This window comes from Brienomyrus brachyistius, unplaced genomic scaffold (assembly GCF_023856365.1).
Source record: "Brienomyrus brachyistius isolate T26 unplaced genomic scaffold, BBRACH_0.4 scaffold154, whole genome shotgun sequence".
NCBI classification, from domain to species: domain Eukaryota; kingdom Metazoa; phylum Chordata; class Actinopteri; order Osteoglossiformes; family Mormyridae; genus Brienomyrus; species Brienomyrus brachyistius.
Genome location: NW_026042429.1, coordinates 219,156 through 236,999, shown reverse-complemented (window position 1 = coordinate 236,999; position 17,844 = coordinate 219,156). Strand labels below are relative to the sequence as shown.

Genomic DNA, 17,844 nt, shown 5'->3' with positions numbered 1-17,844 from the left:
TCTGGGATGGTTTAACCAAAGGGGGTGAGGAAGGAGTAATTCAAGGGGAGGATTTCAGTAAAAAAAATAGCATGTCATACTGCCCCCTGCTGGGGTCATTCATATTTGCCTGTTTTTGTAATATGTTTTTTTCCCTTTGATTTGTCTGTCACTGCAGTGACACATGTGATTGCGTGTACGAGTTCACGCTTATCATCTGTGGCAGCAAAGCAGCAGATTAAAAGATTAAAGATTAAAAGTCATCCTTTCATCCGTCCTTATATCTATTCATCCGCGACCACTGACGTTGGTTACCGTCATGGGAAAAGAGAAGTCAGCTGTATTGATTTCTAGAAGATATATGCTAAAAATCTCGGCAAAATAATCCCCCGTATTCGAAATGGGTCCTTTGAACTGTCATGCTTTTGCACAAGTTTAAAAAAAATGTTTCAATATTTGTCAAATTCATTCTCAGTGGATAATTGAATCTCCACGGACAACAGAAAGGCACCTGGCAAAGCCTGCGGTTTCCCACAATTCACCTGAATGCGATCACGCCCTCGAAACAAGACAAACACCTTCCATCGTTTTGTCTGTCCAGCAGGGGTGGGAAGAAAGTCGCATGCCTGCCGTTCATGCACATTCTTGGCCCTGACGACCAGTGGGGAGTTTCACTCAAATGTTTGTATCTCAGCAACCAGGCACCATGGTGTGCTGCAATTAAAGTTCATCCCCAGTTGAACTGAAGCAGGGTCCCACAGCCGTCCTGTAAAGCGGATTCTTATTCCGTGCCTGGGTCACGGCAACACATTTCCATCTGGGACATTGTTTAGGCTTTCTCTGTCTTTGCAGGGGGGGCTTCATCGATTCATAAGTTTAGTTCCCTTCAGTACCACGTGTGTGGCCTCTCTGAGCTAGTTCTGTGCAGGGGAATACGGCGATAAAATGGGGGTGGGGGGTCATGGGCAGAGTGTTCACTGAGACACCCAGCTCTCCATCCTCTTGCCGCATGGAATCTGTTTGTTTATTTTTTAAGTAATTTATTCTTGTTTTTTAATTGTTATTTTCCTCCTCAAGGAACCTTAGTGTTTATTTCTTTGGGGGGAGATTTCCAAACAGCAGTGAATGGAAGTGAAGGAAATTTCCGAGAGCGTGTCCGTCAGGGCCGAGTCGGTTGCTGGCCGTCGCAGAGAACCTCATAGGTAAACAAAGGCTGAGCCACAGCAGGTGGGGGCTGGCCTTTGGTCTACTGGGAGGGGGGGGGACAGCGGAGATAGAGTAGGGCTGGCCTGACGCCTTCATCTCCCCACCCCCAAATGAAACCCCCCAGGAGGAGTGCTGCAGTGTATTTCAGATCTGGCAGGGTTTAGCAGAGTGGGGTGTGTGGGGCGCCTTTACGGGGCAGCAGGTCGACGTGGCACCCGCGTTCCAGCCCCCCCCACGGGCAGCCAATTTACAGGGTCGGAGACTGAAACTGCGGGCTCCAGGACTGTGATAAAATCCTATTCTTTTGACATGGTGGGGGGGGGGGGCATTTTTTGGGAAAATTAATTTTATAAAAATCTGTGAATGCAATCAAAAAACTAAAACTGCCAAGACTTGTTTGGTTACTTCTGTTTAAGGTTAGGACTTGGTGGGGGGTTACGGTCGTCATTGTTGGGATTAGGGTTTTTCATATAGAAATGAATGGAGAGTCCCCAGAAAGGTGTGAATACAAATGTGTGTGTATGTGTGTGTGTTGCTGGAGAGCCCTTATCTGTGTGTGCAGATGTGTGACAGAGCTACGCTGAGCAGGTAGAGCAGAATCACGCCGGATGGGATCGGAGCCACATGAAATCCTGCGGGGTTATAAAATATCCTGCTGTTTAAAGGAGCAGCACAGGCCTGTGATCTGCACCAGGGCAGTGATGTGACTTGGAATCAGAAACAGACAGAGAGAAACGGAGACAGAGCGCAGGGCCCAATCTGCGGGATTTCCGCCTGAGGGGATTCCGGCGCTCTGCTTATCAGCCCTGCGATGTTTTAAAGATCGCCATCCTCGGCACGTAACGTGGCAAAGCGATCGGCATGATCTGATTTCCCCAATGTCATTACGGCCTCCAACCTCTGCCAGCAGAGTTGCGTTCTGCTCACTGGGATAGATCCCAGGGCGGGACGGGATGGGGTGGGGCAGGGTGAGTGGGTGTGATACTTACCCTCCCTTTGTCCCATACCCAGCTGGAACCAGCTCATAATTAGGCCTTGTGGCCACGGGGCGACCACCACCATTCAGAGAGGCTCTTTCATTGGCTGGCCAGGCCAAGCGGGCAGGGGAAGGCGGGGCATGGCCTGCTGCTGGCCCTGGTCGTGGGGTCAGGTTCACAACAGGTTGCCATGGATACAGCGCTCCCTGTTGGGCTTCTGCATGCCCTGACACAAGGCACCATTTAGGGTTGCACCCTCCCCCCCACCAAGACAAAAGGATACACCGTATGGGCATAAAAAGGCGGTGCTCCCAACTGCCCCCACCCCTGGCTTCCGGGTGAGCGAAAGGACACAGCGCTCGCAAGCATCCTGGGCCCCCAGAGGATGGTGAAGCCATTCTTGTTAATTGTGTGCTTCCTGTGGGGGGGGGTATGTTTTTCACTGACCCGAGATTGTGGTGGGGGGGAGGTAACAAGGGCATTCCTCTGTCCCCACAGCGGCTGCACCTGGGTAGCCATGTCATTCTCACGGTCACACACTGTCCTTCTGTACTCGCAGGTGAGGAGCCAGTGCGGGTGACAGTGCGGGTGACAGTGCGGGTGACAGTGCCCCACTGTCGTCTGACAGGACGTAGCTCTTACCCCCCTCCCCCTCGTTCTTTTTGCAGAGGCTCCCAGGCAGGACTTTGTGACGCTGGACTACCGACTGCGCTACTACCCCAGCATCACGTACGCCGTCATCGGCAGCGCTGTCATCTTCGTCCTTGTGGTGGCGCTGTTGGCCCTGGTGCTGCACCACCAGCGGAAGCGCAGTATGCTGATCCCGCGCGCCGTTCGGCCCCGGGGGGCACCAGCAGCCGCTGCTCCTGTCCCGCCTCGTCATTCTGGACCGGGCCCACGCCCCGGGCCTTTCGCCGACCTCCGGCATGTTCAGCAGCCGCCCCAGCCTCCACCTGCTCTCCAGCGCCCTCTACCCTGCGGGGCACCCCATGGACTCCCCGCCCTCCTACTCCCAGGCCGTGCTGGACGTCAGGTACAGCCCCCTGACTCACTTCATTATTACCCCCCCACCTCCCCTGGCTATACTGGACATTTAAAGCTTTTGCAAAAACGATAACCCAGTCGAGTTATTATCGGAGGAATTAAGTGCCTTTTTTGGGTGCAATTTCATACTCGTTCCCAGAGTTTTACGGCTCCGTCTAATGAAAGGGATATAAGGAGCCCCCCTCACTTTTCTTAATCCTATCAGGACATTTTCCATTAGCTGCGTTTTTTTTTTCTAGAACATTCTAAACCCCCCAATCTACCTCTTCTCGCTACCTGCAGCCGCCCCCCCTGGTTCGACCTCCCGCCTCCACCCTATCACCCTGACGAGGATTCTCCACCCCAGAGGGGTCTTCCCCAGTACGAGGCCCGCTCAGCCCCACCCGCCGAGTCCATCCATCCAGAGAGGACCCCGGCCAGCCCCAGGGAGCAGTCGGATCAGCTGTAATCCGCTCTGCTGTTGCCTGTGCATGAACATCAGGTCCAACTGGGCCAGTCAACATGGAGCTCCGTTTGGAGCTCCTGCTTCTTCTTCTGGGGGATTCTATGGAGAACAGCATCACCCCTGCTTCTCTGCATGTATCGAAATGCTCTTCCCCCAGCGGAGGATGGGTGAAGCCGCCACACCTCACTGACGTTGGAGTACACCCACATGCTGCTCCGTACGAACCCCGGCAACATGTACTCCCGAGGTACGCTTGGTAGGGTGATGCGCCACTAACACCCTTCTCCAGCAGAGGGCACTCTAGCGCACTTTCAGTGTATAAGCTCAACATGTAGCTCTTTATCGACTGGAATGTGTGTTTTCAGTATGATTTCAGATATTTTTACTAGTTTTTCACTAGTATTTTTACCAATGTTTTCACTGCTTACAATATGACCATCGGGGAAGATGGTGGTGCAGGAGGTAGTGCTATGTCCGGCAACCATCGGGTCGCAGGTTCGAGCCCTGATTCCTCCTGTCCCCATCAAAGTGTCTTTGAGCAAGACACTGAACCCCAAATTGCTCCCGGTGAGCAGGTTGGCACCTTGCATGGCAGCCTCTGCCACCGGTGTATGGATGGGTGTATGAATGGGTGAATGTGAGGCATGAATTGTAAAGTGCTTTGAGTACTCGTAGGAGTAGAAAAGCGCTATATAAATGCAGTCCATTTACCATTTATGACAATATGATGTGTAAAAAATGTAATGTTTGTGTAAGTATGTACATATATGTATATTCTTATGTATATATGGTGATTCCACAGATAAAGTAATATTGATGTAAGTAATACGGAATCTGAAGGTATTTAAAGAAGGGTTTATGACTCCATATGAGTGCATGTGGTAAAATACTCAGGAGTTTGGTCTGGTCCCAGAAACTTGCCTGTTAATTTTCACTCCCATTGGCCTGCAAGGCAACAGTGCCTCCTAGTGGCACTGGATGGAAATAGTGCCACAAGGAGACAGGTCATGTTGTCCATGATGCCTCCTGACACTTTCTGCTTCTGCGTTTGCTGTTCTCATGATCCTTGTGTCGGAGCCCTGCCTTGAGCTGCGGGGAGTTCTACCGACTTTTAAACTGGAGTACAAGCTTAGAGGAGCTGCTTGCCAAGGATTGTATGGGGGGGAGGGCCAATCGTAGGGCCCAATTGCATTGATCCTCAGTAAGGCTAAAAAATATTAGATGGTACATTAGGGCGGAGCTTAATGCTCCCCCCCTTCTATGATGTCATAAGCGGGAGGAGGCGTATCCCTTATTCTGACTGGTCGAGAGGTTATCTCCACATAACATACATGCTTAAACCATGTGTTGTCGATAGGGGCCATATGGTTTGGGGAGATAAGGGTTGCCGTTAAACTTTAATAGAATAAAATGCATTACATGTATTTATTTATATGTTATTTTTAATTACGTTTTTAAGGAATAATAAAACATATGGCAGGATGAATACAAGCTAGCGCATACACGTCCAGCGGGGGTCCGTCCGGCCGTAGCCACGGGTTGTTAGGAGTAGGCACAAGCGCTACGGCGTATTTTAAAAGAAGAAAGCACCAAAATGTTTTAAAGAAGAAAAACTTTAGCGTTATTTTTTTAAAAAAAGAAAGAAAAGCAGGCGGAATTTAAACAAGTACAAACATGCCGAACGAAACACTGTCAGAGGAGCAAATGCTGAGTTTAAACAAGCACAAGCGAAACCAAATTAACATACAACATGTCGTTTTAAAAGAAGAAAGCATTCTTTCTTCCAACATGTTAAAAGAAGAAAACCTTTAGCGGTATTTACCAGTGTTTTATTTCGTTGTTAGGTTGAAGAAAGCATTTTAACCAGGAAGCTTTTAGGAGGAATAACCTTTAAGTCCGACGGTAGCTAAAAGGCAAAATGAGCGAGTCCCGCAGCTCTGGTACGTGTGACCTGATTGAACAATGCGGCTGAAATGATTGTCCGAGACTGCCCCGATCTTGCGCATGCGCACTCATGCAGACACCCCATTTCAAAATGGCGGCACCAATGGGGCCACTTGTTGCCCTTTTATTTCAAATAAGAACCTTTAACCATAACGTTTTTTAAGTAATGAAACGGCCAATGTGTTATTTAAAATAAAACATCCTAAGCAATTCGACAACAAGAATCAAGGAATAGCGTGGGCAATCCTTCTTAAAATGACCCGCTCTCTCTCCATGTCACGCTTGTGCGTAAACGATCCCCACACAACACTATCTTTTATTGAAAACAGCTGAGGCAAGTAGTTTTCTGAATTTTAAAGTGTGTATAAAATAAGTATAAAATGTTTTATAAAGCATATAGCCAACGATAATTAATAAAGAATTTAAGCATAATATCCCACACGTACCCCAGCCTATAGCTGGTAGAAATGGCTCCATCCTGGGGCCTACAAGATAAAAGCATATGGCACCAAATTGGAATAAATAGTCTTTAAAAGAAGAAAATACATTACATAAATTTATTAATGCGATTTTTGAAGTATGTTTTAAGGCATAATAAAATTTTAAACAATTTTAACAGGGTCACCGGACGCATCAAGCTTTTCTAGTTAGAAAAGAAAGAGGGTATGGCAGTTTTAAATGGTAAAGGTAGTAGTTATGGATCGTAGTTAAAGGGGTATTCTTTAAACAAAATGCACTATTTTATATCGCACAAGCGTACAACCAAGGGTTGGCCTTTAGAGTTTTATAATCAAACTCAGTCAAAAAACACCAGACATATATTGTTTACATTTTTACGGATTTTTAAGAGTCTTGACCGAATAAAGCCTTAGCTATTTTAATAAAAACATTTTTTTTCAGTAAATGGTTGTTCATGTTCATGTGCACAAACACACACACACCAGTGGTCTGGGCCTTTAGAGTTTAACTTTCGGTCGGTTAAAGTATAGGGCCATGATGTGTAGGCAGGAGGTCCCTGGGTCAAGCCTCACAGAGTAGTACCTTTTATTGCTGTGACGTCACCCGGCAGATCATCATAATGAAGCCTTAAGGGTTGGTGGGTCAGAGGATGGAGGGTGGCGTGACACTCAGAGTGACCATGCCCATGATGGAGGAGGTCCCCGGTTTGAGCCCCAGGCAGGGCAGTATCTGTTTTTGTGTCACATAACTCGGCAGATCATCATCATGAACCCTTAATGATCGGCGGTTGATGGATGGATGGTGGCGCGACACGCTGAGTGATTGTGCTTTCAATCAGAAGATCCCTGGTTCGAATCATGGGTAGGGCAGTATCTGTTTTTGCATCACATCACTCGGCAGATCATCATCATGAACCCTTCCAGTCCATCAGTCCATGGATGGATGGTGGCGTGATGCGCTGAGTGACCGTGTCTGTGTTCAAGGAGGGCCCTGATACAAGCCTCGGCAGAGTAGTATCTTTCATTTCCGTCGCGTCACCCGGCAGATCATTTTCTTGAAGCCTTAAGGGTTACGGCGTCAGAGGATTGACATTGGCACGTCACACTGAGCAACCGTTTCTGCAATCAGTTGGTCCCTGGTTCGAGCCTCGGCAGAGTCGTATCCTTTATTTCCGTCGCGTCACCCGGCAGATCATTACCTTGAACCTTTAAGGGTCAGTTGATCAGAAGATGGAGGGTGGCGCAACACACAGAGCGACCGTGTTTGCGACCCGGCGATTGCTGGTTCAAGTCTCGGCGAAGTAGTAGCTTTTATTTCCATCGCGTCACCCGGCAGGTCATTATAGTGAACCCTTTAGTGTTGGTGGGTCAGAGGATCGAGGGTGGCACGACACACAGAGCGACTGTGTTTGTGATCCGGAGGTCACTGGTTTGAGTCTCGGTGGAGTCGTAGCTTTTATTTCCATCGCGTCACCCGGCAGGTCATTATAGTGAACCCTTAAGTGCTGAAAAGTCACAGGATGGAGGGTGGTGCAACACACTGAGTGACGGTGCCTGCAGTCAAGAGGTCTCTGGTTCGAGCCTCGGCAGAGTAGTATCTTTTATTTCCGTCGCGTCAACTGGCAGATCATTTTCTTGAACCCTTTAGTGTTGGTGAGTTAGAGGATCGAGGGTGACGTGACACACAGAGCGACCGTGTTTGCGATCCGGAGGTTGCTGGTTCGAGTCTCGGCGGAGTAGTAGCTTTTATTTCCATCGCGTCACCCGGCAGGTCATTATAGTGAACCCTTAAGTGCTGAGGGGTCAGAGGATGGAGGGTGGCACGACACACTGAGCAACCGGGCTTATAATCAAGAGGTCCCAGGTTCGAGCCTCAGCAGAGTAGTAGCTTTTATTTCCATCGCATCACCCGGCAGGTCATTATAGTGAACCCTTAAGTGCAGATGGGTCCGAGGATGGAGGGTGGTGCAACGCACTGAGTGACCGTGTCTGCGATCGAGGAAGTCCGCGGTCTGAGTCTCGGCAGAGCCGTATCTTTTATTTCCGTCGCGTCAATCGGCAGATCATTTTCTTGAACCCTTAAGGGCTTGTTGGTCAGAGGTTGGATGGTGGCGCGACACACTGAGCGACCATGTCTGTGATCGAGGAGGTCCCCGGTTCAAACCACGGCAGAGTAGTATCCTTTATTTCCGTCACGTCACCCGACAGATCATTATCTTGAAGCCTTAAGGGTTACGGCGTCAGAGGATGGAGGGTGGCACGTCACACTGAGCAACCGTGCCTGCAATCAGTAGGTCCCTGGTTCAAGCCTTACAGAGTAGTCACTTTTATTGCCGTCACGTTACCAGGCAGATCATCATAATGAAGCCTTAAGGATTGGAGAATTGGAGGATTGGAGGGTTGGGGGATGGTGCAACACACAGAGATGACCATGCCGGCGATGGAAAAGGTCCCCGGTTTGAGCCCGAGGCTAAGCAGTATCTGCTTTTGCGTCACGTCACCCGGCAGATCATCATAATGAAGCCTTAAGAGTTGTTGGGTCACAGGGTGGAGGGTGGTGCAACACAATGAGTGACCGTGCCTGCAATCAGGAGATCGCTGGTTCATGCGCAGCCTTGGCAGAAGAGATAGGCGGTATGTGTGTGTATCCTTTATTTGGCAAGATAGGGAAAAAGAACATATATGCGAAAAACAGTGCATCAAAGCAGTGGTGGTGAGTGGCGCTGCAGGCTAAACCACTGTATCTGTGAGCAGCAGGTTGCTGGTTCAAGCCTATCCTTGACAGAAGAGATAGGTGGTACGTGTGTGATTCCCTTATTTGGCAAGAGAGGGAAAAAAAATACATATATACGAAAAACAGCGCACAAACATGGGTGGTGAGTGGCACTGCAGGCTAAACCACTGTATCTGTGACCAGCAGGTTGCTGGTTCAAGATCAGCCTTGGCAGAAGATATAGGTGGTGCGTGTGTGAATCCTTTATTTGGCAAGACAGGGAAAAAAAGACATATATACAAAAAACAGCATCCAAGTAGGAGTGTTGAGTGGTGCTGCAGGCTAAGCCTCTGCATCTGTGATCAGAAGGTTGCTGGTTCGAATCCAGCATCAGCAGAGTAGCCACAGCAATGGAGGAGGGGTCACTGAGATGGAGGAGGGACCACAGAGATGGAGGCAGGGCCACAGAGAGACAAGTGGGACATGAGAGCAAATCGCGCAAAAAAATTTTTTTTTTTCTCCAAAAAAGGGTGGTGAGTGGCTAATCTCTGCACTTGTGATCGGGTCAGTGTGCTCAAGCCTGCCCTCAGCGGAATAGTTACAGGGCAGGCCCTCGAGCACACTGACTGAGTCTGCTCTCTCTCTCCTTTCACTCCTCTCTTTTTCACACACACACTCCACACACTGCACTCTCCTCCACACACTCCACTCCTCCACACTGTAGGGTCAGCCAGCGCATCCAAGGACCCAACCTGTAACCATCCCGCTGAGGGCGGGCTTGAACCACCAACCTCAACTTTCCGATCACAAGCACAGCGACTTAGCCCACTGAGCCATTCACCAGTCCCATTCAGGGATCATCTTTTCGTAATTTTGACTCTCAAACACGTACAGGTCAGAGCAGATCCGGTTTACACATCTGTAGCGATTTCTGAACAACTTTTTACTCGGATCCAGTTCAGAGTCAACTTGCTATGCAGCCCCTCAGAATTGGGACACCTGCCTTTACACACACATGAACTTTAATGACATCCCATTGGTTGGACGAGAAGGCCTGGCTCGGGGTCTCCGCACTGATTCATCCCAAAGGTCTTCTGTCGGATTGAGGTCAGGGCTCTGTGCAGGCCAGTCTAGTTCCTCCACACCAGACTCACTCATCCATGTCCTTATGGACCTTGTTTTGTGCACTGGTGCGCAGTCAATGTTGGATTAGGAAGGGGCCATCCCCAAACAAATTTGGCTAATTTGAAGACCATATGAAGTTTGTAGGTCTGCAGCTACTGACTCTGCAGACAGTTGGTGACTTCTGCACACTGTGTGCCTCAGCATGTGTTGTCCCGCTCTGTGATTTTACATGGCCTATCAGTTTGTGGCTGAGTTGCTGTTATTCTTCCACTTTGTTATAATGCCACTATCAGTTCACCATGGAATATTTAGTAGCAAAATTTCACAAATGGACGTATTGCACTGGTGGTATCCTATCACGATACCATGCTTGAATTCACTGAGCTCCTGTTCGACATTCCGCCATCCGATACCATGTCCCCCCCCTTATTGGCTAGGCACCTCATCCTTGGATACACGCCAGCCCCTCCAACACATGATGGGTGTATACAAGAAGTTTTACGATCTATACATCTTGAAATGCTACGTATTTCATTGCAGGGGTGAACCCATCTAGTACTTAAACAGCATCGGTCTCCTCTAGTGTAAGAACCTGGTCTTTGATAAACCTCAGGACAGGGCCCCCAAGTCTTACGAAAGGTCTTTAAAGACCATCCAATGCTGGTGGCCGTTAGGGAAATGAGGAAACAACTTTTGCACAAAGTGTCTGCTTTTAAATAAATGAAACAGATGTTTCTTTGGCATGTTATGCTTGACTGATAGGATTGTGACTGTTGCAAACACCCCATCCTCATATAAACTATTAATAGTTTTGAGCCAGTTTTTTGGCCATTTAAGAAAGGCAGCTAAAGTTTTTTTATACCTTTAAACATTAACAAAAGCCATTAATGTCTTTTCTTTAAAATTTAAAAGTCGATTTCTGTCTGTTTTTTCGTGATACGTTAGTGAACGACTAAGTTAGGGTGCTTTGGGGTTTGGTCACACATCGCAATCGGCAACTTAAAGTTAAACTCTAAAGCACCCCGACCTCCGGGTTGTGTGTTTGTGCGCATGAGCATGAATAAACATTTACTGAAAAACCATATTTATTAAAATGCGTAAATCCCAGCCAAAGCACAGCAGAGTACCTGATCTGAAGCTGCTTGCTTAGCCAACAGACAACGGCCTGGCCTCCCTCTGTCAGCCTGACCTGCCTCCGTCAGCCTGGCCTCCCTCCGTCAGCCTGACCTCCCTCCGTCAGCCTGGCCTGCCTCCGTCAGCCTGACCTCCCTCCGTCAGCCTGGCCTCCCACTGCTCCTCCCACTGCTCCTCCCACTGCTTGGCATCTCCTTCTCATCTTTCTAACCCCTCTGGATCTCTGGGACTAAGTGACCACAGCGAAAGACTTTCAAAGATGACATTCCAGGCCTCTTGTTTACAAACCAAGCACAGCTGTGTAAAAAAAACTGAAAAATCAATCTCGTTTCTAAAGAGCTTCAAGAATCTTCTCTTTCATGACTGAGTTCCCTACGAAGGCCAGAAAAATGTCGCTTTATATATGAGGCAGATTCACGAGGGCTTGGCAAATCCCGCACAACAGCTCATTTTTTTCAGCTGTAGACACACGCAATGCTGTGGACAGGAAACTCCCCCCTCATCCCCAGCCCTGGAGGTGTGAGACAGTAGCACTGCTCACTGAGTCACTCTAATAGTACCAGTTAACATGCAAAGCTGAATTACACTGAGTCTGTTACAAGAGGATTTCCAGCCGTTAGCTAACAATAGACTGCTATCACGTTTCTACAGCTGAACTTTAAACCAGCCCTGGCCTGATATCAATTAAAAACACACCAGGCCTTTTTTTGTTGGGCCCGCGTCATTAGGTAAATGATCAGACTACATGGATATGTGATGTCAGGCCAGCGTTGCCTCTGTGAGGGCTTTTCCGATTGGCCGAGCTCAGGAGGGCAGTAACTGTGAGGGCTTTTCCGATTGGCTGAGCTCAGGAGGGCAGTAACCGTGAGGGCTTTTCCGATTGGCTGAGCTCAGCAGGCCAGTAGGTGAGTCCAGACCTTTGTCAGTAAGCAACCAGCTGGTTACAGTAAGGGGAATACATCTCTCAAAGAGCTGTATGCAATAGGGACACTACTCCACATAACATTCTGTTAGTTTGTGTGTCGATTTATCCAGCTGTCTACACGATCTACCGTTCTCCTTGGGTTGTGGAAAGCAAGATATTTGTGAATAATAACGGAATCTCCCTTCTCCTTCCTGTCTTGCTTTCTCACCACCTTGAGCGCCTGTAAGCAAGGGGACATAGACAGACTCGACGGCCCAAACACAATGGTTCCTCTCAAGTCAGTGACACCTCAAGTCAGTTACAGGTTGTCTCATGTCTTACAATTAGAATCAGAATCATAAATATCTTTATTGGGCAAGTATATTAAATGTATTGAGGGATTTGCCTTGTGAGTGCTCTGGTAGAACATTAGATAATTCTAACATTAATGTGGGCCCCCTGTCTTGCCTTACAAACACAGTTCACGCGACATCGTGGGTATTTTCGCAGTAACGTGCTTGGCTGACCTCCTCCTTCCCTTGAGCCTGTGCCCAAGGACAAACGTACCAAAGACAGGCTAATGTAAATGCCAGAGTTTCTTCTTTTTAAATTTTAATTATTCTTCTGTTTTGAAAAGGCCCCATTTCCTTGCAAGTTAATTATAGCCGAAATCCCAGTCCCACAAAGATGTGTTCTGAGCAGCAGAGTAAATATCACACACCATCTGTCATTTGCTGCGTTTGAAGAAATCCGTGAGTTTTTAAACTGGAATGTCCGTCTTTTCTAGAGTTGTGTTATAAACCGGACTGTTTTTCTATGCCTGAAAATTCAATGGCTGTCTGGTGTCCAGAGACCAATTTTATCTGAAATGTATGTTACTGTTTACACGTGTGCTGCATTGTAGGAGGTGAAAAGAAAAATATGCTTGCAAATCACAAAATAAAAACACAAAAAAACATGATTTTATCCGAGTTGGTGAGTAATGGTAGTCTGTTACAGAAGCTCGTAATATAAACAGCAGGCGTCACGTTAAGCACTAAAGAATCTGTTCGTTTGGCCGACAATTTTGTGAAGCCTTATCAGAAAGCACAGGTATGGAGAACACAGACAGCTTTGGAAAAAAATGAGACCACTCTATATTTAAAAATCTGCATTTTTAAATCCTGGCTTAATCCTTGTTCTGGTAGCAGAAGACTACACTGCAAGACAGGCTGCTTCCAGGCTCAAAGTTTCTAAGACAGCAGTGCACAAGAACAACGTGAAGCAGGAGACACTGGGAATGAGCAAAGACCAGCCAAGGAGAGGGCAGAAGCGACTTTCTAATGGCGGAGATGATCATCAAGTTATCCGACAGTGCCTCATGAATTGGAGGATGACCTCAAGTGACCTTCAAAGAGAATGAGAAACATTCAGGGTGTGAAATGCACTGCTAGTATCAGGCTGCTAGAAGCAGGACTGAAGTCCCATAAAATAAGGAAGAAGCCCTTCATTAATGAGAAGCACGGAAGAGCCGGGCTAGAGTTTGCAAAACAATGTATATTTTATAAAAGTACTCATAAATTGAGAAATTTTGCTGTGGTCTATTAATTTTTTCAGAGCTTTATACGTGCGTGTGACGATTATTTAAATCACGTTTACCGCCAATAATTGAAAGGTTGCGGACAACCTGGGCAATGCAGAGCACGAGTCTGCAATGCCGATAATGTCCACCAGTCGGCGCCTTTTTGAATAGAAGTTTAAGTCGCTGATATGAACAAAGCTGTCTGTAGATTGCATATAATATGCTGTCCTCTTTGCCTTATAATGTGCATTGGTTCGCTGTGCATTATTTGCTGTATTAACTGTGTATATATTTGCTGTATTAACTGTGTATATATTTGCTGTATTAACTGTGTGTATATTTGCTGTATTAACTGTGTGTTTGCTGTATATGTGAAATAAATAAAGTTGTATATTTACAGATTAGATTTTTTGTGTGCTTGGTAATTGGTGTTGTGCGATAGTATAGCATGTGTGTATTTTAAAGTTAAACGATCTCAGCAATATTCAATGAAAATCAATACATTTTTTTATTTAATGTTGTTGTTTGAGATCAAGTAACCAATCAGATACGTGCCTGTCCTTTTAACATTCAAATACAAGAATATTCCTCTGGGATCAATAAAATTTATCGTATTATATCTTATTTTACACCTTACTGACATATAGATTTTTATTCCCAGCCAGTCTGATGGTATTCACAATAGTACAAGACATTAATTATATAAAAAACAAATGAATGTTTGACGTTTTTACAGAAGTTAATAGATTTGAAAATGTGTCGTAGTCCAAGCAGGTTTGCTCATGGGCAGGATCAGCTACTGTGCAGTTCTCTGCATGGAGGCAAGGGCTTGAACCAGGAACCTTAGCACAGCCACTGAGCCCACCAAACCACTCACAACTCTGAACCCTGCAGATAAAGGCCAGGGGAGATCCAGTTTACTGATTTGTGCCAATTTCTGAACAACATTTGGCCCGGATCCGGTACAGACTCATCTTGCTAAATGGGGCGATCGCCCCTCAGATTCTCAGCACATCAGCTGCACATCTGGTAAGTGGCTGATCGTATGTATATATGGTCAGGCGAATGCGCGTTGGATCATTAGAGAGTATCCAGACCAACTGTAAGCATTTAGAACTCTGGACAGATTCTTCTGCCCGAATGTCACTGGCACCCAGATTTAAGGAGATACGAGCAGATCTGGCCCAGAATCAGTTGCTATATTTGGTGGTAAGAAAAACACTCGAGTATTAATTAACTTTAGGAGGAACAGGGGTCAAAGGGGGAGCTCAGGCTCCTAGGACCGGCAGAGGAAGTCCAAAATCTGCAACAATGTACAGAAATGGGTAGGAGAGAACAAAGCGAATCGCTACCTCAAATGTTGCAGTTCTGCCGACTGCACACTAGGTGTCAGTGTTTCCTAACTGCACAGAAATTCATCCTAAGTAACGGGGAATTTTCCTCCCCTCACTCACAACAATTAGTCATTCTGTGTTTATACACAGATTTGCCGCCACGTCATGCATACTGAATTAGAACATACTCATTGTATTTGGCAGCAGAGCAGGAGACCTCCCAGTTGATACTAAGCCAATTAGCGGTGTTTTGACTCACAAATCTTAGGACCAACAAAAACTGCCAAGTCTAGGCAGTCCTGCAGATGCATAGTTGCAGCTTAACCTGCGATGGGGTGGGTGTCTTAAAGCTGGGCTTTTCAAACTTTTTTGACCCATGGACCTTCCAACCCCCCTCAGCTCAGAACAAAAAAATAGCCTCCAAATATAAATGAAGAAACACCTTAGCACTGGTGATGTGGGGGCCTGTTGATCTGCAAACCTCCTATTTTTGGTGACTAGACTTAATCTCATTATTATCTGTTCTTTAGGTGGGTGACAATCATGGCCGTAAATTTCATTTAATAGTAGGGGGCGGGGGGGGGGGGACAATAAATATAAAATTTCTCATGAGCAATTTTTTAAGGGGACACAAACAATACAGTCAAATTGTACTTATGAAGATTTGTCCCCATAGTGAAAAACTTCTACATTATTATTGTAGCATGGAGACTGTGTCATTATGCTTATTTTCAGTTTTTCTCAGGTTCAATGACAAAGCAGATTTTTCTTCAAAACTATTTATTGCATTGTTTGTTATGTTGTTTACAGTCAAGCCATCGACATACAATACAATTTAAACATGACTTATTGTGAAGAAGATATATAAAATAAGTACTGTTTTGTAACAAAATCAATTATTAAATAATCAATTTACAGTAACTGCTCTATGTAAAAAAAAAACATCTGCAATTTAAAGCAAACACATTAATGAATGGACACTAAACAAAAGTACCAAATGTGTTTTTCCTGGTATCACTGGGCCCCATAAACTCTTGGCATATGTTGTTTATGCTAAAGTTGTCGAGCTCATCTTTCTGCATATTGCAGACTAACAGACTGTTAAGTCTGTCTTGGCCCATAGTAGCCCTTAGCCACGTCTTTAGTCTCCACAATGCACTGAAACTCCTCTCAGCTTCACATGAGGACATGGGAACCAACAGCAAAATTTTGACAAGGACCTCAACCTGGTCAAACAAGCCACGCACCTCCACTGGCTTTCCCCTTAGGACCTCTGCTGCCTCTCTACTGCTGCTACAAGAGAATTTCTGGTGAAAGAGAGGCAACTGTATTGCAAGAGTACCTCTGTGCAACTCAGGGTACATATCTACTGAATCAGTTAACAATCCAGTCAAAAGGACATTCTCTAAGCTTTGCAGAGACTTTAGACTGTCTTGGTTGAAACGCTCACCAAACTGAACCTCCACACAATCCAATACTCTGTCTCAATAGGGTCAACTAATTCGACGGAGTTTACCAGTGATGTAGCTTTCTCGTACAATTCAAGATAGCTCTTGTCATTTCTCTTTCCCTGAAGGAAGGATCGTACAAAATCTACCGCATCCTGCATACCAGAGACAGTCTGGGTCTTCTTCTGCAGTGAAATATTTAGGCACTCAAGTTCTCCAACAACAGCAGAAGCAAGTGTAAGGTCCAACACAGTCTTACCTTTACTGAAGTGCTTGAATAAGCCACTGGCAGTTGAAGCTTCTTAGATGCACTTTTTGCCATCTCTTCTATACTAACTAGGACCCGCTCATCCTGCCCTAGCACAGCTATTATAGCAGAATTACACACAGTCCACCTGGTTGGACATAGAGGTTTCAGTGTGGTGATGGGTTCAATTAAATTGGATTAAATTGAGACAATGTGCCCCACAATGCACATAGAGGGCTAATGGCTGCTGCTCCCTCACTACTGCCTGTGCACCACTGTACTTTCCTGCCATGTTGGAGGCACCATCGTAACTTTGCCCACGTAAGGCAGACATTGGCAGATTAAGCCTCAGCAACACATCAGTAACCATTTTGGCAAAGCCTAGGCCTATTGTCTCAGATAAACTGTACAACCCAATAAGCTCCTCATGTGGCATAAGGTCATGGTCCACATAGCGCAGACAGACACTTTCCTGCTCAATACCAGAAATATCCTGGGTGCCATCAACTATTACAGAAAACTGAACAAGGGCTGGAGACCTAATCTCACTTGCAATCCCTCGAATTATTGTATTGGATATAATGTCCAGGATTTCATTCTGCGATTTAGGACTTACATATGCAGTGGCACGATCTGTTAACCATATCAATAAAACTGGATCATCCTCTTCTGCCCAAAGTTTTATGAGCTGATACAAGATTCCCACTTTCTTCAGTATGGCCTCTTAAAGATTGTCCTTGCCTTGCCACATGCCGCATAGAGCTAACAAATTTCCTCAAGCAATGTCTTGCCACCTCCTGTGTTTACGCCATGCACTAGATAACTGGGCGCTGATTGGGTTTGGCTGACGTGCAGTGACAGTCACATAATGTTGGTGGGCTTGAGAGGTCTGGTGTGCTGTAAATTTTTCAATGGCTTTCTTCCAATTTCTAAACCCTGTACTAACGAAAGCAGCATCGGGTCTATGACCTAAAGAGGACTGGTTAGAAACACCGTTGCTGCAGTAAAAACATAAGACCCCTTTCACTGATGGACTGTAATTTAGCCATGGAAAGTCTCGATACCATTTCTCTTGAAATGTCAATGACTTATTTGAAAGTATTTGTTTCTCGATACACTGGGGAGGTAGTTGGTATGGCTTTGTGCAGGCACTGAGATGTAAACTAAAAACTGTGCTCCCTGTGCTGCTGCTGGCAATATCATCTCTTTGTTCTGCTGTCTCCGGCCCCCTCCCTGTTTCTGAATCTGCCCCTTCCTCTACTCTCACTGTCCCAGAACAGACTGGCTCCTGAAGCAGAAAAAATGCAGGAAAAAGATGTTTTCCA

The 17,844-nt window shown here is 46.3% G+C and overlaps 1 protein-coding gene across 1 annotated transcript in view; it reads left to right on the top strand.

The window, feature by feature from the left end:
• ldlrad3 (low density lipoprotein receptor class A domain containing 3) overlaps window positions 1-13,894 on the top strand; it is a 48,109-nt gene extending 34,215 nt beyond the window's left edge. The window contains 3 exon segments of the mRNA XM_049005178.1: window positions 2,831-3,000; window positions 3,002-3,195; window positions 3,489-13,894. Of these exon segments, the coding sequence (XP_048861135.1) occupies window positions 2,831-3,000; window positions 3,002-3,195; window positions 3,489-3,654 (530 nt within the window). The 3' untranslated portion in view covers window positions 3,655-13,894.
• The last annotated feature ends 3,950 nt before the right edge of the window (window positions 13,895-17,844 follow it).